The sequence below is a fragment of the Amblyomma americanum genome, chromosome 7, assembly GCF_052857255.1.
Source record: "Amblyomma americanum isolate KBUSLIRL-KWMA chromosome 7, ASM5285725v1, whole genome shotgun sequence".
Taxonomy (NCBI): domain Eukaryota; kingdom Metazoa; phylum Arthropoda; class Arachnida; order Ixodida; family Ixodidae; genus Amblyomma; species Amblyomma americanum.
Window position 1 is genome coordinate 126,618,049 of NC_135503.1, and position 22,619 is coordinate 126,640,667.

The 22,619-nt window shown below is 47.2% G+C and overlaps 1 protein-coding gene across 7 annotated transcripts in view; it reads right to left on the reverse strand.

Annotated features, from left to right (window-relative positions):
* The window catches only part of LOC144099540 (hydroxylysine kinase), a 117,769-nt gene that overhangs the window by 86,759 nt on the left and 8,391 nt on the right, over positions 1-22,619 (reverse strand). For 3 of the 7 annotated variants that reach the window (XM_077632924.1, XM_077632918.1, XM_077632923.1), the window contains exons 2-4: positions 10,735-10,875; positions 7,896-7,989; positions 4,001-4,117 (exon numbers count right to left, since the gene is read on the reverse strand). In XM_077632924.1, the coding sequence (XP_077489050.1) occupies positions 4,001-4,117; positions 7,896-7,989; positions 10,735-10,866 (343 nt within the window). In that variant the 5' untranslated portion in view covers positions 10,867-10,875. Of the gene's footprint in view, positions 1-4,000; positions 4,118-7,895; positions 7,990-10,734; positions 10,907-14,554; positions 14,693-14,843; positions 15,076-22,619 lie in introns of those variants that run through there. The other 4 variants (XM_077632919.1, XM_077632920.1, XM_077632922.1 and 1 more) reach the window with 4 other exon arrangements.

A 22,619-nucleotide genomic window follows, 5' to 3' on the forward strand; every position in this document is an offset into this window, starting at 1 on the left:
TCTCCTCGGCAACGGCGAAATAGAAAGTTGCAGATGGCCAGTTTTTAATGGGGCCACGGCGGAGCACTCACCATTGTGCTAATTAGTCAAACCCGACGAATGAACGTCATTTTTTCACACAAATCTCTCGCTTGCATCTAAAAAGTAGTCACAATGCTGCATAACTGCGAAGAAAACCGCCACTGCTGACCAAAAGTCGGTGCGAGCTCACTGACAACGGATGGCGGACAGCTCACATTAACGCGGTATGCACCAAATGAACAGTTACATGCAGTTCATTTTAAAACGCGGCATAATATTCAAGCGACTCTGAACAAAACGAGATTTCTCATTCCAAGTACCGCGAAATGCAACTTGCGATGAAAAAAAAATGTGCGACGTCATCATGGGCCCCCCACTTGGCGCAGTGCGCTGCAGAGAAGCTTGAAGGCCGTAGCGATTTAATCGGCGATTGCATCAACATTTCAAACGCGAGCCCAAAAGGATTTCGCATGCTTTACCTGCAGGTCAGGTTCTTGCCCAATTCCAAAACCTCTGCCGATGCTCTTTAAGCAGCCAGAACACGAAGCTAAATATTCTGAATAAGTCCCTTCCTGTCCTCTACGATATTACTTCTCCAAGACCCGTTTTGCAGGCTCCTATATTCGGCCTGGAGGTGAGCGCTCGGTGTGCGTGTTGAAGATCACACCGCATGTCTTCCTCGCTACGCATATTGACAGGTGAGCCCATGGGCATGCGACAGCTGCAACGAAGGCCGCGTACCGCTATAAGGAATAAATCGGGTTAATAAATAGCAAAGACACGGGTGTCATTTGTTATCCCTGTCAGTGAGCACCACTGTGCGAAAATAAGTGCTGTAGACAAGAAAACTTACGCAAAAATGGCAAACTTTGGAGCTCTAGAGCCAAGGATATCTTGGAAATGTCGGAAATCGAGCGAATTGTGAAAAGATTCAAGGAAGGCCTTTCGATTAAAGAGAGACAGGGGATAAGAAAGGGAGGGCGAGTAACCAAACAACCCTACCCTACCTGTGGGATGAAGATAGTGAAAGATAAAAGAAAGAAGGAAGGTTCAGTGTTGCAAACTGGGTGCGTTGGTTCATAGAAATAAGCACAGCAGCGCGAAAAAGGAGGCAACGCCACCACCCTCTCAGACAAAGAGCTGGCATAACTGCGCATGCCCAGACGATGACACCTGTCCAAGGTCAACTGGCAGGTCGAGAAGGCGGGGCTCGATAATGGCGCAGAACCGAGTGCCAGCGAAGTGGCATCAACGGGGGAGTTGAAATGAAACGCCAAAATTGTCGGTGAGGACGACAAACATAAGAGAAAAACAATTGGCTACAGATGTGTGGCCTTTTTGTCACTTAAGACACCACCACAGTTACTGTTTTTAAAATTTATTTTTGTTGCGTGCTACATTTGGGTCGAAAGTGCAACGCTTTTTTTATGAAAAACAAAGAACAATCATGTTCGCGCTCCCTCTCAGCAGCGGATAGCGGCTCTTGGCTCTTATGGAATCCGACTTTACTGTACTGCGGCTTGATGACACTACTGCCGGCTTCAGCCGGTGTCGCTCGCCATCTCGTGACTTCGTTTCATGCGGCTGCTCGCCTTTTGTCGGCGTTGATTTCAATCCCTTCGTTACTTTTGTCCTCGTGCCACGTCTCGTCGGCTACATGCGCATGCGCGCTTGTTTTCTGCCACACCAGTCACGTGTAGCTCCAGTCTTGCGGTTTTGACGCCGCTGCCTTCAGAAAGACGGTGTGGCTCCAGACGAAGAGCGTACGGCACGAGAAAGAATTGTTGCTACGTAGGAAAGCGTCGCAGTGAGAACTGGCACCACATTGCAACGGTAGGGCTTTTACAGTCGCTTCGGAACTGTGGTATGTCGTTTCTACTGGGTGCCTACACCAGAGAAAAAGGCGTCGATAACATCTGCGTGAGAGGTGTCAGATTTCGGATGAGCGCCAGGTAGTTCGTATGAAAGCGCGTGTTCCATATAGTGAATTCTGTCAATTCCCTGGCACCTGCAGTGGGACTGAATTATGGTGCTTTGCGTTGACTGTACTCAATTAAATATTGTATGAGAATTACTTGTGTTCGTGGCGAAGAAACGCTACGATCATCGTGAACTTTGCAGTGATGCATGTGCTTTATATCCTTCTAACTATTGGGGAACGATTTGACAATACAGAAGACTATCGCCCTATCCCTTGCAAGCACGAAGTGAATGCTGCCTTGAACGTTTACGCTGCACGCATGCTACTGAGCACTGAAAGCTGCTGAAAAGGATTTTGTACACATTGAGTTATGTGCATGTTATGTTGATGAGATATTGCGCTTTTATCTCTCTTTATTACCATAGATCAGAGAAGAGTGTTTTTTGTCACATGTCATGACCCTTTACAAAATCTCGGATGCTCGGGTGCTAATCCTATTTGTATGTTAGGCACAGAGCAATCTGTAATGAGGCCACTTGTTTCATTTAAATCTTCCCTGGCAGCCATGTGGTTGCTTGAACATTTCCTGCGGCTGCAAGGTGAGTCTTCGTATTTGCGCATTTTCCCGTACGTCCCCTTCCTCTCTCATCGTGTGAGCGCCTGATTATATGTGTCATCTGATCTGCGTAGCTTTTCATTGCGTTGACGAATTTCTGCGCTCCAAATTTTCTAAAAGGCAGCCCTAATTTCATTGGGAGGGTGCAAAGCTACTTACAGCACTCTTATATGCGATTAATACACAGCAGGCAACTAGGTTATTCTCTTCACATGCAGCTTGCCTCGTGAGTTAGTTCCGCCACTTCTTATTGCGTCACTATTCAGAGTCTGAGTTTGTGTTGTGGTTTTAAAAGACTAAACGGACTGTTATTAAAAAAAAGATTAGCAGTATTGTCTCTTTATGCTAGCAGAACTGCATTAGCACAATTCCGTCACAACACATTGCTCGTAAACTTTGATACAAACAGCTCACAAACAAGAAGCTGTAAAATGCGCCTATCCGGTATTTAGACAAACAGCTGGCCCTGTTTCTACGTTAACACCTTGCAATTCAGCGTGACACACGAGGCGAGGGCAAAGGAAAAAGACGCGACGAGAACGGAATATACCGAAAAATGGCGTTTGTAGTCGGCACTCGTCGCGCCTTCTTTCTTGGCCCTTGTCTCGTGAGTGGCAAGGAACAACGAGGCATTAGATGGATTATTTTTACCGCCAAAGAACGCGTGGTTATGACGCCACGGGATTTCTTTCATTTTTAGTTATGACGTTATTGTTTAGATTGTCTCACCCTTCGAAGACGGCGCTGGCTCCGCACTATAAGCCGCCAAGTTTTGAACGTATGGGCTTTTACGCAGGCAGCGCTACCACTCTACATCTACCTTGCCTGGTTCGGACAACCTGTATGCATTTTCGAATAGTTCACAATAAAACTCATTGCAACCTCAACGCTCCGATGCGTGTCCGCTCTCAGTCCGTTGCCTCCTTTTAGTGCAAGAAGAGTACTTCTCGGTGTCGAACCCCATTGGGCAAGGCCCCTGACCCTGAGGATGCAGAAATAATACAAATACTGCCGCGACTGCGTTTCGAACCAGCGGCGCGCAAAGAGATCAGCTTCGCCGGCCACTGCCCGAGAGCGTGCACTACGCCATCGCCGCCGCAGATCACGCCTCGTGTTAAACGGCGACACACTCTCTCGCTGCGCATTGCACGTAGTCGTCTTCGTCAACTTCCATCTACCGCGCGAACAGGCCAGATCAGCTTAGCCTCTGTCGGAGCTTAACCCGAGTCTAACATCGCCGCCAGATGTGCCTCCAACACTTCAAAGCAAAACCGTGAGCCAACCAGGCGAAACACGTCTTTGGCGCGTCTAAACGGTTTAACTACGTTGCAACCATGCGGCCTTTTTGAGCTGATGTCATTATTTCCAAGGCAGGTTCAGCTGGTTGTGGGAACGCAGCGTGATGAGCGCCGGAAAGGGGCCGCGGTGCTATCTTCACTCACTGTCCGCCGCGCCGATGGGGAAGCGTTCGGTGGCGAAGAAGCGGCCCTCGGCGGTCAGCAGTGGCCGCTGGCACGGGATCTCATCGCTGAGCTCGAGCAGCAGGCGCGTCGTCGACTCTGGAACCAAACGCAACCGGTTACGCCGACGCCGTGGGAAAACCGTGTCCGGGCAACAAACAGAATGCAGTTCGATTCGTTTGAGCAGCACCCGCAGAGGCCATTTAAAGGGCAACTGAAGAGATTTTAGAGTTAGATGAGTTTAAAGGAGTCGAGTGTGTGAAATTTGCAGGTAAATCATGCGAAATATTACTGCGCTAACATTTGAAATGGTGACATAATCGCCGAGTAAAGCGGCGCAGGCGTTCAGGCTTCTCTGCAGTGCACAGCGACGGGTAGAGGCCCCAATTATGACGTCATGTACGGCGGCGCTAAGTTTACACCGAAGAAACTCTTGTTTCGAAGAAAAAAAAAATGACTTCCGTCGAAATTAAAGCTCACGAAGCACTGTCTGGCAGTGTCGAAATACGCACGGCAGCATACAGACGAAGGCAGCGGACATATTTTTCGTCGGCAATGACGTCACCACGAGTTTCCCCGCACTCCTCCAGCGCAGTGAGGCGAAGGCTGAACATCGTCGCGGTTTTATTCGGTGATTACGTCCTCATTTTAAATGCTAGCTCAAAACTACTTTGCATGCCTAACCTAGAAGCGTCACAGATTGAAATTCTTGAAAAGTCTCCACTTCTCAAAAAAACATTTCGCCTTCCCTTTAAGGACTGCACATAGGGGTGCACTTGGTTCCTCGGTCGCTTTCTATCTTCTGGCCTTGGGTCACGTAAACTTATTAAAATCTTTGCCATTGCGCTTCTTTGGAAGACGCATCGTTCAGGCAAATTTCGTAGAAAAACTCACCAATAGTGCACCAAAATGCACGGTACCATGAAATCGTTAAAGGGACTACAGTAGCGACAACCTTGCGATAGTGTTGCCTTTGGCTTTCTCTATGTTATGGAGAACCTGTTTCCCCCCTCCACTTCGACGCGGCCCATCTTCACGTGAACATCGTGCGTCAGGACAGCACAGGCGGAGCGAGGAGGGAAGTCTCCCTCAGGGGCGAAGCGGAAACAGAGACGGTAGCGCCACCTCGAAGGCTAAGCGGAGCTCCGCGGAGCCGGCAAGTCTCTCTTCGGGATCCGGCCAGGCACACGAGCGGTTGCAGGCGCACGCTCTCGTCATCTTCCGCGGCAGGCGCACGGAGATCCGTCGCACCTTGCCTCCGGACTTCTGGTTCCGGGTAGCGAAGCGAGCGCAGCAAACGCGCGCTCTCGGCACCTTCCCCAGCAAATGCACGGGGATGGCTTTGCTCCAAGAATGCGGCGTGCACGGGAAAGCCCGGCCGCCATTGTCGGCGCATACAAACGTTCGCCGCCGATACCTCCGAAGTCGCGCCCCTGCCTCAGCCGGTAAGGAATGCCTCGTTGATGTTATGTAGCTAGCTGGCCCGCTCTGTGTATTAATTGCAAGTGCAATAAATAGCATATGAGTGTTGACACTTTGTCGTCCCTCCCTTTGTTCTCTCGAGCACGAACCCCTACGCGGTTAGCGAGCGGGAACGCTGCAACCGCGCTGTGAGAGTGCGGGAGGGGGGGGGAGGTTGTTCCCCGCATATTTCCACAATGTCCTCGCGCCAACTACTGCCTCCTTCCTTCTGCCGTCGCCATTGCCTGATAGACGTTCGAAAGCGGGACACCGCAGTACAAAAATTATTTCACCAAGGGAAATAACACGATGGGGACAAACCAGGTCCTGCTAGCCTCCTCTCTCCGCTTGCTGTGCTCTGCGCTATGGTCCCTCTACGTTGACCCTGCACGCAAGCCGGTATGTGTGTTGCCAAACGCGCATTTATTTCTATTTACTCATACAAAGATCACCTTTCCGCGCGAAAACACATTGACAGTATATATAGCAAGCATAAACCAGCATTTTCGCACTGGTGTGGGCAGAGATTTTTGCCTTCACGGTTCACAGCGTTGCATCCTGCGCAACAGAGAACATTATTGGTCGTCTTTGCTGTCGGGACAAAAAAAAATCCGCAAAGTACGCAAGGCTCGGCTTCAGTTAAACTAGATTGAATTTTTTGGTGGATCAAACAAGCCGGGGCGCGTAAACGAGCATCTAACAGTCGACAAGAAGAAGCTCTTCAAAGGCTCTTCATCTAAAGGAAAAAGGAATGCTGCAGGTTCCTGTGGGCCGATAACTGTCAGATCTAGGCGCGCAAGTCATCTGATAGCAGAGTTTACAGCATTTCTTCCAAATCAGACCTGAACCTTTTTTTCATGTACGTAACATGTGCATTTTTACCATCAACCATGCGTTTGCGCACAAAATTTCGTAACGTCGTTGACATCGCCTGAAAAAACTGAAATCCTTGCATCATCTGAACTGTAGATATTTGATCCATTTCAATGCGAGAAGCTTGCGCGAGAATTACGAAGGTTTCACTAATTTTACCATTGCTCTTAAACGTTCATTTTATTTCACATGCATATCTGAAACTTGCTTTCTGAATGTGCTCGAACTTTATTTGGGTTTCCTTCGTGTCACGCCGAGTATTGTCATCGTTCATCCGATAGTCAAGGCAATGTTGCCATCTTCATCTCACCTGGCATATCCTACGTACGTCGACAAGATCTTTTCTTCAACGTGACACACTGCGAATTGGTATGGATTGAAACTGGTGGATCATTTCCAATAGGTTCACGTAAGTGCTTAATACTTGGATGCGTTTATCGGTCTCCCTCTTCATCTGTCTGAGAATGTTTGATCAGCCTCGACGCCATCTTCATGAAGTTATCTTCCGAAAATAACATTGCAACTGTAGGTGACATTAATATTAACTTAACTTACTGATACCAACCCTTCCTCTGCTTATTCTGATTGTTTCAGCAAGTACGGTTTTGAGTGAGTCGTTCATAACGTCGCCAGCTAGGCTGTCCTCATTCTGAACGTGTACACTTTTCGACCACGCTTTATCGAATATCATCCTGCCACCTGCCTCTGGTGCCAGTGGTAGTAACATTACTGACCATCTTCCATTTTTTCTTGTATTCAACTCAGACTCATTTTCAGTTGATTAGAGCAGTATCAGTACTGTTTTTAATAAACCAAGAGTTATTGAGCGAGCCGGCTCAATTAACTGCTCTGCCACTTTCGTACCCGAGGAAGAATTAAAGTTACTGTGCACTCTATTTAATGATGCTAAATAACGTTGTACTACTCGTGTAAAATGCGAAAAACGTTTCAGATTCCCCTGATATACGTGGGTAACGAATTTCTGATTAGAATGCATGCATAAAAAAAATAAAACTTGTTTAAAAATACTAAAAGGCAGTTCTTTAATTCCGCTTTCGCATCCTGCCTTAAAAATATTCTAACCTATTAAACTTCCTATTCAAAAAGGCGAAAAAGCGTTAATACGAATCCGAATTTACTAAACACGCTCATAACACTAAGAACCAGCGGAAGTTTCCAACTGTTTTTTTTTTCATATACCTTCATGTAATCCTTGTACTTCAACAATCAGTTTTTTTTTCTTTTTGTTTCATGCGCTCTTTCGTTTATTCTTTACTAAGTGCCTATTCTAATATTCCTTTACAAATAGTGAACGTGCAGTTAAAATTTTATTTTTTTCTTCGCTACTTGTTCGAGGTCCTAGTACAGTTCATGGGCTTTAGGACACTGTACTGTATATCCCTATGTATGCTTCCCTTTATGCGTATTCAATATTTAATTTTTTTTTATTTGATGAGATTTGGTAGATTCACTACCTAATCAGTCGGCTAGCCGGTCGAGAAGGAGTGGAACTAAGAGACACGTTGTTAAGACGCCCCCTTACCAATGAACTCTGTCTGTTGGCTGTCGATCCAGTTGACGACTTTGAGGACGAATCCATGCGGGTACTTCTCCCACTCGGAGTGCTCGCGGCATAGCTGGAAAATAAAAAGTTGGCAGTGGCTTAACTTGGCTAACCCTGCTATTCAGCGAAAAGCAAGCACGCTTGCTAAGCGTCTGAGGCTCGTTCATGGCAGCTCCGCTACACCTTCACGACAGCCGTTCTACATATACCTGCACGACCACGTGGCTATGACGTGGTATAACATGGTCTTACGAGACCCGCAACGGATTTCATCACGTGGCTTCACGTCAACCCGTCGGATGTTCTTAAGGTCAACTAAAGGTCATGGGTCAAGGGTTCGACTGCATAACTGTACCGCATATGGTCATACATGGCTAACGTGGTTGGGCTGAAGATCGTTGAAGGTCATTCTCCGGCCTACGCAACGACTGTTTTACTTAGCGTAGTGAAGCTTTTCGCTTCAAAAAAGGAAACGGAAGATTCATTCATTCTCGTTGAAGCTGCTCCCTGAAATCGCAGTGTGTCGCCCTTGGCAGCACTGTTTGTTATACACAGCCAACAGTGATATGTCGATCTATGCTTCGCGCTCTACGTAACCGGAGCCTATACAGGAAAAGCTATTGAGTCAGCCAGCTAACATATGAGTCTAAGGGAGGGGTATAAAACGTGAATACCAATAATTTATGAGGAAAAAAAAAACAGGCACGCCCGGCTCTGGAGGTGGGGAATAACGACTTTAACTCGGGGTTAAGCGTGCTTCAAGGGCGCCGTGCTAGTTCACCGGTATCATGTAGTGTGCACAACTAAGGATTTTTATGGAAAATAGCCTCTGTATTAACATTTCCGTAGACGCTCGCGTAGCCGACACTACGCTGTGCCTCGCAGTCATAGACATTTGTCTCTATGTATTCTGAAATAAAGAACATGACATCGCCTGTTGAAGTTGAGCTTGAATAATCATTTTTTAGTGCGATAGCACTGAATGGGTCGCTGGCGAAAAAGTCGTCCTGTGTCGGTATGAAGCGCGGAGGAGCGGGGAGAGAGGCGCGCGCTGTTTGGCGGAGGCGCAGAGGTTCATGGGACTCGGCAGCGCAGCTAAATAAGACAAAGCCACTAAATAAAAAAAATGAGGAAGCTGCTCTCCAGCCGCCAAATCCTATAATTTGCGAGGGGCGACTGGCGGCGGGGTCGTTCAGTTGTTAAACCCGAGAGAGGGGTCGACTCTTCTGCGTGAACTTGTTGGCCTGGTCCCCCCGTCGTCTTCAGGACTATATTCTGCCACGGAATGACACTTGCACTTCGGCACCATTGCCTTCAAGATACAAACGTCTATCTTCCCTTCCCTGCCTAGCCTGACGCACGCAACATGTGGCTTTCACAGCGCGCGCAGGTTCTCTGAGCGACTGAACGCCAAATTACAAGACGGCAACAACAGCATATGAGTTCACAGACCCTGCAGCCATAGCGAAGCGACAAGCAGAAGCGGTGCGGCATCAACGCTATAAGCGCGACAAGCTGAAGCTGCCGAAGCACATGCGCAGCGATTACATGTCCTTACCCACAAGCAGAAACGAATGTCAAAGACTTCCGCGGAGCGCGCTGCCGAAACACGCGATTTACAAGCTTCGGGCACTGCAGAGCAGGGAGCCCTTCGACTGGAAGCTTGGCTAGGGCCCGTTTTCACTCGCTCAGAGGAAGCGGAAAGCGGAGGATCGACAGCTGCAGCACGTCGCCGTGACAAACGTCTTCAAGCGGGATTTCCTGGACAATCCATTTGGCCATGCGTGGTCTCTGCGTGACCGACCCTGGAAGGATCTAACCCCAGTGACTATGAAGAAGTTTGGCGTGTTAGAGACAATCTTTGACGAGGTGAACTATGTAAGTGGTTTTGTTGCATTCACGACTTGTAAGGAATCCTTAGTTGAGACGTTCCTTTATATTCTGTAATATTTGTGCATATCCCCCCAGACATACAAAGGAATTCCTTCCATTCAATCCAGTTGCGGAGCGGCTGATCTACCCCCGAATCCCGTTCATACAGATTCGCTGACTCTTGCACAACTCTGGTCAGTGCGAGTCAAAGGGCCGATTGTTTATGTTCCGGTAGAGACGGAAACCATACTCACCGCTTTGCCACGTAAAATCTACATTAAGCGGTTTGTATCAGCTACGTATTCAGGGCATTTACAGAAACACCAATTCTCCTGTACCCACGGGCATTAAGTTGCGAGCTCCACCATTCGCTCTGCGGCTGGCTTCTTGTGCCTCTGCGACCGAAGGAGCTCTTCGACGCGACTTCGCAATATCGTCAGACAAAAAACTGCGTCACAGGACAGGACAGAGGCGAGGTGAATGCAGGAAAAGCCTCTCTTGACACGCTTCACCGACCGGCCCCTCCTGTAGACGCATCTGTAGAGGGATTCATTCCAAGTGGCTTGCTTCCTGTATTGCCAGGACTGTCCACATATAACTGAATCGGACTTTTCAATATTTTTAATTACATCCTGGCCGTTTTATATTCAGGCGAGAATTAAGCTTCCACGAACACGAGATATTCCGTTCAACGGCACTGACCTCATTTTCGAGCCGGCGAAATTTTTTCGGCCTCGCAGTTCATGGATACGGAGACAGAGCCTACGAAGTGCTCTCTCAAGTGCACTGCAAGTCTTGGGCGCAGAAACCGGCCAGCGGGCTGGCCTGTATGACACAGTGTCAGGCCACTCGAGGCCCAGAGCACGGTATCTTTCCAGTGCCGCCATCGGGTGCCTTCAGCCTGGCTAGAATGGCTCGAAATATCTGTCGTCTTTCCAGCACGTACCTGCACCCGGAAGTTGCGATCGTCGTAGCTCTCCAGTTCGACGACGGAGGCCGCGGTGAAGCCGAAGCACTCCTTGACCAGGGCGGCTGCCCGTTGGCAGTCCAGCCAGGGCTTCATCGACTCCTCCGACATGGCTGGTCACTGCGCACAAACCGATCGCCGGTCGCTGACTCTGCAAGGCGCAAACGCAGGCAGGCAAGTGGCGCGAAAAGACCAGAAAAATGTCTTCCCGCGTGTTTCTTTTTCTTTTTCAGCTGCGCTTTTTCGACGTCGAGACTGCACGGACTAGTCCAAAGTCCTCTTAGAGGGGAAGGATAGGCGGCGGGGGATTAAACACCGGAAGATGACCAATAATTTTACCAGCGCGCAGAGAATGACCAAACAACTCGGACGTCTTCTTCTCGCCGGTCTGCAGCGCGGTGCACTTATTGGGGCCCACTCGTCGTCCCCATAGCCGCCCTCAACGCGTATCGACGTGAAAGGAAAACCTGTCCGCCACATGCCCCTAACAGGCTTCAGAACTTGAACTGGCCGTAACGAAATCGAAGGGCAAAATGGAGTTAAAAGAAGCTGGACTGAACGGGAAAAGGTGGACCAAAGACAGTGGCGATGGCACGTTTTCTTGGAAAGTTTCCAAGCAGGCTGTCTCGCAATCCCAGGCGCCGCATTAACCTTAGTGACAAATATTTAATTCTAGCAGCACTGCATTTATCGGCCTGCCAGAGCACTTGCCAATGAACTCTATTTTTTTTGCCAACGGAGTTAAAAAAGTACTTCCATCTATACGCACCATTATGCGTAATTTGGTGCACACCGCTGGTTCGCCGAACGCCCATACGATGCCTTCTATAGTGAGCCACCGAACCCGCTAAACTGAAAGGCGAAACTGTGTTGCAGCAGTGCGTGTTGCCAGAGCAAGCGTCACGGCGTACATCAACTTGTCTAGCCGACGAGCTCCTCAAGGTATTGCTTAAAAAATGGAATTCGCGAGATTCGCTATGGACTGCCACCAATTAATTTAAGCTATGCTTATATAGGCAATTGTGCCCATCTTGTGCGACACTACGCCACAAAAGGAAAACCTAGAATGTGCTGCTTCTCTCCTATGGGAATGGTTCCTGGCGTCTAAATGCAAAAAAAAATTAGAACTTCACTTATGCTTATCGCAAGCCGGTAGGACTGTACCACGAACAACTAATCTTCAGAACAAGCACTGAGATGCAGCCAATGTCATCGCACTACTGGTACATATTATTAAAACATTTTTCACTTTCACCCTAAAACGATGGAGGAGTAAATGAAGGGGAAAAAACATTATTCAACATGTTTATTAAGAATGCGGGCGAAATTCCTTCTCCGTTGCACGCTGCTACTGCCCTGGCCCTTTCCAGCAGTTTTTGCTGACTGCCTGGGCCCGAGCTACAGCATGTCCCACTGCTCAGCCGTGGGGTTTTCAATAGTAGATGTTTGGATTATTTTGACAGGTTTATAACATGTGGGATATGGTTACTATTTCGTTACAAACTTGACAGTTGCTCTGCTAGGGGGTTATCGATTTGTGAATTTAGGGATACACTCGTCGCCTGTAATGTTGTAGTACGGCATGTATGGAGCCCGCTTTGCGAGTACTCGGGCAGCGGTATGGGGCGCCCATTGTTCCGACGAAGCGACTCATGAGCAGGAGCCGAAGTTAATGTTACTCTTGCTAGAGTAACGCAACAGCATTAAAGGCTTCCTTCTCCAGAAAATCCGGCGTTGGCGTTGTGAGCGAAAAATGACGAGCATGACTCTGCAGCTGGTCCCCAGAGAGCAACCTAGGAGGCAGGTGGACCACCTAGGTCACGTGAGCTTGAGGCGTTATCACAGCCTGCCCACCGTGGGAGGTGGCAATTAAATTAATGATTGGTCACTGGACAAGAGCAACCTGGGTCGCAGAAGGCCCACCACTGGGAGCACCTGCCATTGCAGGGCAGTGGCGCAACGCTTAACGACTGCACCGCTGCGCAAGGAGGGGTACGAGGACTCCCTGGGATTTACGAATTATAAGTAGAGAATGACCTTCTGCATATATGGGAACTTGCACATTACGCTATCGCGTTATACCCTTAAGACAGAGCTTGAATGTCCCCCCCCCCCCCCCCCCCGCGTTAGAATTCTGTTGGCCCTTTCGCGAAGTTGACTTCTAATGTAGTTTCTCACAAGCGCAATGGCAATTTCTTCTGAGTTCGTCGGGGTCTTTCGTGTACATTGAGGAACATGTAATAGCATTTAGCAAGTTATTTACTAGAAATACCGAAGTTTTGCCGTTTAAAGATGATCCGGCAACCCTATAAATATCATGATCATCAGCCTGACCGAACCCACTGCAGGTCAAAGGCCTCTCCCATGTATTTCCAATTAACCCTGTCCTTTGCCAGCTGCGGCCACCGTATCCCCGCAAACTTCTTTATCTCATCCGCCCGCCTAGCAAGGTTGGCTAATCCTCCATGTCCCCCCTTTTTTTAAGGTGCCCTGGCTTTGCGTCTTTCTGTGCGATATGCTCTTCTCCCTGATTTTCTATCTGATTTCCATGTGGACTTCGACTGCACTCTTTTTGGTGTAAACCCTCGGTTTCCCTATTCTCTGTAGAACTTCTCTAGCCATGTGCCTAGCTGTGAGGCTAATTTTCGTTGCAGTGAGATAAACTTCAATATGCTGGGACAGTGTGTAGTCACTGATAATCTTTTCAGTTTGCGGGTGGATTGATGCTTGTACCTTAGTGCTTGTGCGTAGGCTTTCCTGATTAGGGTGTCTCTCTTTTCTCACTTTTCTTTGGGATGAGGTGGGATTCACATACATAATTCTACTCATGAGAAAGGCTTCTACAAGACGTATTGTATTCTTCTCCTTTATGCCATGCCTAGAGTTAGTGATTCTGCCTAAAATTCTAAGCACCTGTCCAATTATTTCAGTAATTAACTGCAAATTTACTATATTGCCTACATTCTCTACATGTGTAGGCCTAAAATTTTTAGCATCTTTACTATTCTGATTTCCCCTCCGCATATTTTGACTGAGATGTCGCACTGTTCAGGGTATATTCCTCTAGTGTTGTTTCTGACAACGAGAAGTTCTCATTTGGATGGTGAACACTGTAACCCACCGTCCCTGGCGTATTCTTGGACTGCGTTAGCTGCCTGCTGTAGGCTTTCTGGTACAGATGTTTCTGAGTCTTGATGTACTTATATCGCAATATCATCTACGCAATGTGCGTGTTTAACATTTCCTAACTGTTTAGTTTTCTCGGCAGTACTATCATCGCGATATTAAAAGGTATAGGCGACAGCACTGGCCTCTGTGGCACACCTGCACTGCCAAATTTGAACGGCTTCGACTTGACGCCCACAACGGTTATGATTTTTTTCTATCGCTTAGGAGATTCCTGACATCGTTACACACTTGTTCACCGCAACTGAGGGTTTGTAGGTTAGTGGTGATCTTATCGTGTATAGCATTATCAGGCACCCCCTTGAGATGCAGGGCTAGTATTGATTTAATGGTGGCTTTACTTCCTTCTAAGCAGCAGCAAAACATCATGTGTCGTATAGTTTGGGACAAAATCCAAACAAGGTGCCCGGAAGTAATCTGTGCTTGTTGAGTGTTGCTGTTGTTGAGTTCTGTTGAGTGCTGCGCACTCCGTGAACATGCCCACACATGATGTGAGGGATATATGTCTTAAGATATTTATAATAGCTTGATTACTACAGCCTTATTGGTTACTGTATTGTTACGTGACGGCAAGCCGATGAAGACAGGAAGACATATGACGGATGATGATTACATGATTTGATGGCTGCGGGCAAAGCGCAAGCGCTCCTGCCCACGTCACTGCCCGCTTCGTGGTCTTCTAGTCCAGGGCATGACGCGGGACCACCGAGCGATCGCCCCGATCGCGAACTAGGAGGAGGGCGCTGACGGCGTGAAGCAGGGCGTGATGATGGGCGTGAGAAAGGAAGAGGTTGAATGGCTTGCCACCACGGTGGATGAAAGGATGATCAGATGAGCGCTGCCCCACGAAGCTTCCGGGCCATAGGTCACCTGGAGCCGATGGCCGAAGCTTATGGACGCACCGAATGGCATTGGCTCACGTGTGGGCAGCTTCTTGGGTCGGTGGGGTCATAAGGTCTGGTCGTTGCAGCGTAGTCGCTTCGTCGTCTTCTGTTCGGTGCGGAGGAGAGGGCCGGGCCTAAGGTCGGTTCTGGTCTGGCAGGCTGGGGCACAGACGAGCGGCGAGGGCCAGGAACACGCGCCCGACGACGATGGCAGCCGCAGTACGCCGAAGCTCCAGGATGATAAGGATACCTCCACGAAATGTTACGTGACGGCAACCCAATGAAGATTGAAGGACATGACGCATGACACGATTTAATGGCCGCGGGCCTAGCGCGAGCTCTTCTGCCCACGCCACTGCTCGCTTCGTCTTTTTCTAGTCCATAACAATATTACCGGGAGAGGTACTTCGACGAAGATGGGTGAATAACGTTTTTAATTCTTCCACAGTTATCTGCGTCTAATTCTCTATTATCTTCCCCCTTTGTAGTCTGGGTGTTTGACCTGTCCTGTTTCTACGATATACTTATTTTTAAAGTGTTGGATAAGTTCTTCACATAGCCCTCATAGGCACGGAAGGCTCTAATTCTAGTTCTATTCCGTTCTCATTTACCCGTTAGTGGATATATGTGACGGCTGCACAGCCACAATATTGCTCCATAAAGTCAGCATTAAAATTCCAATAAGGAAAGAATTTCAGGCAGGGAGACCCAGTCTCGCCAGTGCTGTTCACCGCCTGGTTACAGTAGGTATTCAGAGGCCTGAATTGGGAACAGTTGGGGATAAGAGTTATTGGAGAACGCTTCAGTAACCTGTGGATAATACCTATAGTCATAACTATAAGAATAAGAATGGGGTGGGGCGCATTTGGTGTGTTCTCTCAGATCATGAATGGCAGTCTACCAATATCCCTCGAGAAAAAATGTACAACAGCAGCATATTACCGGTGCTCACCTACGGAACAGAAACGTGGAGGCTAACGAAAAGGGTTCAGCTCAGGTTAGGGACAATGCAGCGAGCTATGGAAGGAAAAAGATAGATTTAACGTTAAGAGACCGGAAGCGGGCTGAGTGGGTGAAGGAACAAACGCGTGTTAATAACATCCTAGTCGAAATCAAGGGGAAGGAATGGGCTTGGGCAGAGCATGTACTGCGAAGGCAGAGTAACCGATGGACCTTTGGAATGGCAGAATAGATTCCAAGAGAAGGCAAACGTTGCAGGTGATGGGAGTAAGTTAGGTGGGTGGATGAGATTAAGAGGTTTGCGCGGATAGGGTGGCCGCATCTGGCACAGGACAGGGTTAATTGGAGAGATGTGAGAGAGGCCTTTGCCCTGCAGTGAGCGTAGTCAGGCTGATGATGATGATGAACTAATTAAGCTTTTAAAAAGTACATTGCGCATTTTTAGCTAACCCTACCTTACCTTGCATATTATGCCATATTCGTTACCAGTTGTATTTCGAAAGTTAAGCGCATGCAGAAGAATGGGAGCTAACATGCGCCCCGAACAATTCAGAACTCCTAATATTGAAGGAAAGGGAGAATCGACCACCCCATCGAGATATGGGGCTTAACGGAACAATATATAAAGTCCCGCGGGCCAAAATCCTTTGGGCTCACAATCACAAAGAACAATAATCAAGAGGCAATAAGACGACTAGCAGAGACGACAGAGCAAGTAGCGAGAATGGTCGGCAGAATCGCCAACAGGATACCGAAAGAAAACCGCGTAGAACGAGGACACAGGAAGAAAAACATGCACATTTGCTGACTAACAACTGAAATTTTATTTCGAAGCAAGGCGTATATATCGGCCGCAGGAAGGAGATGGAAAATGTGGAATGCTGCGCGATAGCCGGGAATCAGTGTAGCCACATCACCAGGTAAAAAGGGCGCAAAACTGAAAATAAAAGCGATAAGAACAAACAGTGTAAACGGCCGTGAGAGGTAAAAAAAAAGTTTGGAACAGGTAAAAACGGGCAGGTAAAAGCGATAGAACATGTTTCAGTAAAACGAGCTCTTGGGAGAGTTGGTTACTTGTCTCAGGCATAGTAGCAGCGAAAAAAAAAAACACTGCCTGCTACTATGCCTAAGATAGAACATATAGCCAAAAGGGTGGGTAAAAGCGGTAAAACCCTACAGGCATATAAGAAAATAAAAAAACAGTGTCATATTAGAGAAAACAGGAAACCAACGAAACAGACAACAATGAATGGATATGTAGAAAAGGAAAAAGGAATTAAACGCTTGGCATGCCATCTAGAAATTCCGACTCCTTCCTAGCAAACGATCGCGCAGCATTCCACATTTTCCCACTCCTTCCTATACGGCCTATATTACGCCTTGATCCGTGATAAAATTTCTTCTGTTTGTCAGCGCTTGTGAGCGTCTTTTTCTCCCTGTGCTCTTGTTGTACGCTCTGCTTCCTTTTGCTGTGCAGTGCCAACTATCCCGACACCTTGCTCTTGTGATCTCCACAACGAGGAGAAAAGGCATGAAAGATAAAGGCACCTTGCGGCTAGTACAGGCTTTCGTATTCATAATTGCGTACGCCACACCGTACCGTACATTGAAACAAAAAGCAGAAAATGAGAAAATCAACGTCCTGATAAGGAATGTATATAACAGGGTCCTCGACATTCCGGTCAGCGCGTCAACAAAACGACTACTTAAGCTGAGAATCTACAGCACGCTGGATGAAATAACTTAAGCCCACCAAACATCGCAGAAATGCCACGTAGCCAACAGTAGGACAAGCACAGCAGTGTTAAAGACTCAAACCATCATACAAAAGTAAAACACAAAATCTATATGAAGCCCCCGAAGAGCTTAACATCTTACAAGTAAAGCCCATGTCAAGAAATGTATGCACCCGGTACGCCACACAGGAAGAAGAGGGGCCAGAGCTCAAGCCATAAAAAAAACAATGAAAGAACAAAAAGAACACACTATACGCAGACTCGATATATGCCGGCTGGAGGCTTCGTGACGATAGCAGTTATAGATTTGGATGGCAACCTCAGAAATAGCGCATCAATCAGGTGCAGACACCCAAACTATAAGCGGAGGAGGCAGCCATTGCGCTTGCAACAACCACCCAGAAAACAAAAATACAATAAAACAACCAATTCGCGAAAAGCGCGCAGGAATTGCATCAGGGACAGGATAAGGCAGGTAGCCATTAGAATCCTGAAGGACATAAGGGAAGCCGAAAGGAAGCAATGCTCATATACACGGGGTGCGAATATTCGAAAATTTTGAATAGCGAATCGAATGTCCTTGTATTCGATCAATCGAACGAATCAATGTATTTTCAAAATTATTCGAAAAGATTTGAATATCTTCTCAACTTCTCAAGTAGTTTTCGAATAATTTCAGGAGGTTCGTATAAGGCCCGCTCTATTTTCTTCGACAAATATTCCAAACACTGCCCACACCGGCCCCGCGAAAAGTATGAGGGAGATGAGTTCAGCGCCACGACGCGGTCCATTTCAGTGGTGGCGTTCATAATGCTTGTACATGGATGGCATCTAAGACTAGACTTTGTGACAGGACTCGGGTAAATTCAGGAAAACCCTGCCTTGATGGTCGATCTAGAAAGCCGTGGCTCATACGTAGGTGCCAAATTTCCTGTGGCGTGGTTCTAGCGCCGCCGGGTGCCCACGGGTTTTCTGATGGGTACAGGGCCTTCTCCGGCCTCGTGCTGGGCTTTTATAGGGCGAAATGCTTTATTGGAAATTAGCGTTGAGTATTTTAGCAGCTATTAGTTTAACTTCGTAACTTTTAAACTTATAGCACCGTACAGGAGTGGCACAACTGTCGCGTCAATGTTGCGCACGATTGCTCAATTGGTACGAATATTAGCGCAATTAACAGTTCAGCTTAAGGACAACGCCGCCGCCGCGCGCTACTGCTGCTGCTGCTGATGATGATGATGATTCGCAAAATTAAAGAGCCAATATTAGTACTAATATTCAAGTCGCATTCGATTCGGTCTTATCATTATTCGATTCGCATTCAATTCGGAAAAGTACTATTCGCGCACCGCTACTCATATATGGACACCAGCGCATCAGTCCGTATAAAAGGGAAACGAAGGCGCACACGCCGCTGCCCGAGCACACGTACCCCAGACACCCCAACACATGGACGAGCACAACTACTCAGACATGCTGACCACATACTCGGGAATCTTACAACACTATAGGCTATATAGAAGTGGATACGGGTCACCGGATGAAGAACAAGACAAGGGACCGGAAATAACACTGAAAAGAATGCAAACTCTTACTCAAGCCCAAAAAGACTTCACGCCATCTACCCAGAAGACTATGAACCACAATGCACACACTGTGGCATAAAAGCGGCCATATTCCATATGATGTGGGCCTGCCAACATAACACAGAAATATAGAGGATAAAAGAACCGCTGATTGAGCGTTGGGAGGAAATGCTGTCCAGCTCGGACACGAAAGTTCATCAGCAGACTGAAAGGGTATCAATAGACTCCCGGAATAGACGGACCGACCACCAATTTTAGCCCCGATTATAGGGTTTTCAACATCATCATCTTCCTCAGACCACCAACAACAGGTAAGCTGGGCACTACGACTTCATCCTCCCACTGCTCAGGACAGCGACAATAAGGTGCGAATTATATTTGCAGAATTAAAAGAAATTAAGGCAGGATGCAGCCAGCAAGAGAGAGAAAATGAAGCCGTACGAAAAAAAAAAAGACAGGTGAAGAAATCGTGAAATTGCACGCCAAGGATATGGATAGAAAAAAATCAAATCAAATCATATTTTATTCTCCAGCAAGTATCTGGATGGTCACCGGCTAAAAGCTGTACGAACAGCTTGACGAAGGCCCAGGAAACCATTACATGGCAGCGGCAGACAGAACGAAATAACAATTAATGAACAATACAGTAGTGGTCGTCAATAAATAAATAGAAAATAAATTATACAGCGTATGCATGAGAGCAACACAGCAGAAATAACAGAATGTTTATCAATAATGAATGAATGCAAAAAAAGAGTACAGTGATGACAGACATTTTCTCATGCGACATAAGAATAAATACAGATTACATTTTCACAAAGTATATTCGCAGTTGTTTTGGACTAAATCCAGCAGTATCCTTATATTTATTAAGAAAAAATGGCAGATTGTGAGCCAAGGATTGCAGCTTGTAATCAGTTCGAAACTGTGGTAAGGACCAAGTGTCAGTACAACGAGTGTTAACTGTTGGTGTACGACATTCAAGGGAAGCAAGTTGTGTCAAGAAATTACTCGTACCTGTGGAAGAAAAGTATGTTATTTGTAACAAACGAAATTCATATACATTATCTACACGGATCACATTGAATGATGCTATTGTGGGATTAACACTTGATGTTGGTTAGGTGTTTGCGATAAGACGAACAAATTTCCTCTGCAAAACAAGAAGCTTATTAATATTTCTTTTAGTTGTTGTTGCCCATACCAGTGTACAGTAGTTAATATGAGAAAGAAATAGAGCGTAATATATTTGTGGTTTAGCGCTTGTGGGAAGAAATGTGCGGCAGCGTGAGATTACGCCAGTAACAGCAGACAGTTTTCTAGATATATAAAAAATATGAGCGTCCCATTTAAGATGGGCAGAAAAATACACACCGAGAACCTTAGGCTCGCTGACTATTTCTATATGCTGGTCTTGAAAAACGAATGAATTCACCGGAGGAACTGTTTTATTCTGAGCACGAAAAATAACGGCTTTGGATTTAGTTGGGTTTACTTTGATTTTATTTTCTCTAGTCCATGCCGATAGTTTAGTAAGGATATCATTGCATTTTAACTCTAGTGCGCTAATATTACTCCCATAAATAAGTAAGGTGCTATCATCAGCATAGATTACGAATTGTACTGCGGTGTCGATATTTACGATATCATTGATAAAAGTATTAAATAAAAGGGGCCCCAATATACTTCCTTGTGGCACGCCACATACTATTGGTAAGAATGATGACCTTTGGTTGTTCATACACACGCGCTGGTACCTATTTTCTAAGTAGGATTTAACTAAAACCAAAGCTGTACCACGAATTCAATATGATGAAAGTTTACCAATGAGAATACTGTGATCAATGGAGTCAAACGCTTTACTAAAATCGAGGAAAATTCCGGCTGTCAATAAATTATTATTAATATTTTCCAAAATTATTTCCTTCAGGGCTAACAAGGCGGCTTCAGTCACGAAACGAGAGGCACGAAACGAGAGGCACGAAAAGAAAAATCGCGCGAGCGACAAGAAAGCAATAGAGGCAGACGTGCAGCACATCGAAAGAGACTGCGGAAGCCGGCAGATGCTAGAGACGTGGCAGCGAACAATGAAACAAGTGGTAGCCAGCGTGCAAGCGATCTATGCACAGCTGCAGGCAAAAAAAAAAAAACTACACGAAAGCCTCGGGTGAATAGCAGCGGACATAGATTCACTGCGAAAGGAAAGGTTTGAAGCCCCATAGGCGGCAAACCACACACCGGAACAAGCCAGCCTAAGAGTTAACCCTGGTAAGAAATTAAAGCCGATTTAGTTTACTCGGGCAAATGCAAAGCATGTGCACTAGCACGTCGCATTCATTTGGCTTTCTTCGGGACTAGGGTTTCAAGGTCAGGCTTCAGATAAAATCTGATGGGCGAAATCGGTGATTGGGGACCTTAGTGGCAGCGCACTACAAAACTTTGGTACCGCTTAACGCAACTTAAGATGGCGCTGCGATATCGGTGTGCTCTGGATTCATTGCGCACGGGTGCAAGTTGCTGAGGACGACGACATGCAGTCCACACCGCGAGAGAGTGGCGGTTAAACGGAGCTGGCCTGTTCGCGCCACCGTGGGCTCGAAACCGAGGCGCAGCCATCTTTGTTTCATTTCCGCGGGTCTAGCTGGCTTCAGACACTCAAACAGACAACGGGTATGTTTGGTATTGGAAGCCTTAGTGCTAGCACACTAAAAACGGGAAAGGCACAAACCTCACAACAGGCCAGGGGTGAATGAGGTCGATTAAGACACCGGCGCCGGTTGCCCAGTGTAGCGATATTAGCCGGGGATGGACCCATATCACGAGTAGGTTCGAAATAAAATATGAAACAGAGGGTGGACGCCGAAGTCTTGTAGCAGTTAAAGGAAACAAATCAGTATAACATAACCCGGAAGAGCAATGAAAGTTAATAATAATAATAATTGGTTTTTTGGGGAAAGGAAATGGCGCAGTATCTGTCTCATATATCGTTGGACACCTGAACCGTGCCGTAAGGGAAGGGATAAAGGAGGGAGTGAAAGAAGAAAGGAAGAATAGGTGCCGTAGTGGAGGGCTCCGGAATAATTTCGACCACCTGGGGATCTTTAACGTGCACTGACATCGCACAGCACACGGGCGCCTTAGCGTTTTTCCTCCATAAAAACGCAGCCGCCGCGGTCGGGTTCGAACCCGGGAACTCCGGATCAGTAGTCGAGCGCCCTAACCACTGAGCCACCACGGCGGGGAGCAATGAAAGTTGAAAATCAGTTTTTGAGGAAAGGAAATGGCGCACTATCTGTCTCATATATCATTAGACACCTGAACACACCACAGTAAGGGAAGGGATAAAGGAGGGAGTGAAGGAAGAAAGAGGGAGGTGCCGTAGTGGAGGGCTCCGGAATAATTTCGACCACCTGGGGATCTTTAACGTGCACTGACATCGCACAGCACACGGGCGCCTTAGCGTTTTTCCTCCATAAAAACGCAGCCGCCGCGGTCGGGTTCGAACCCGGGAACTC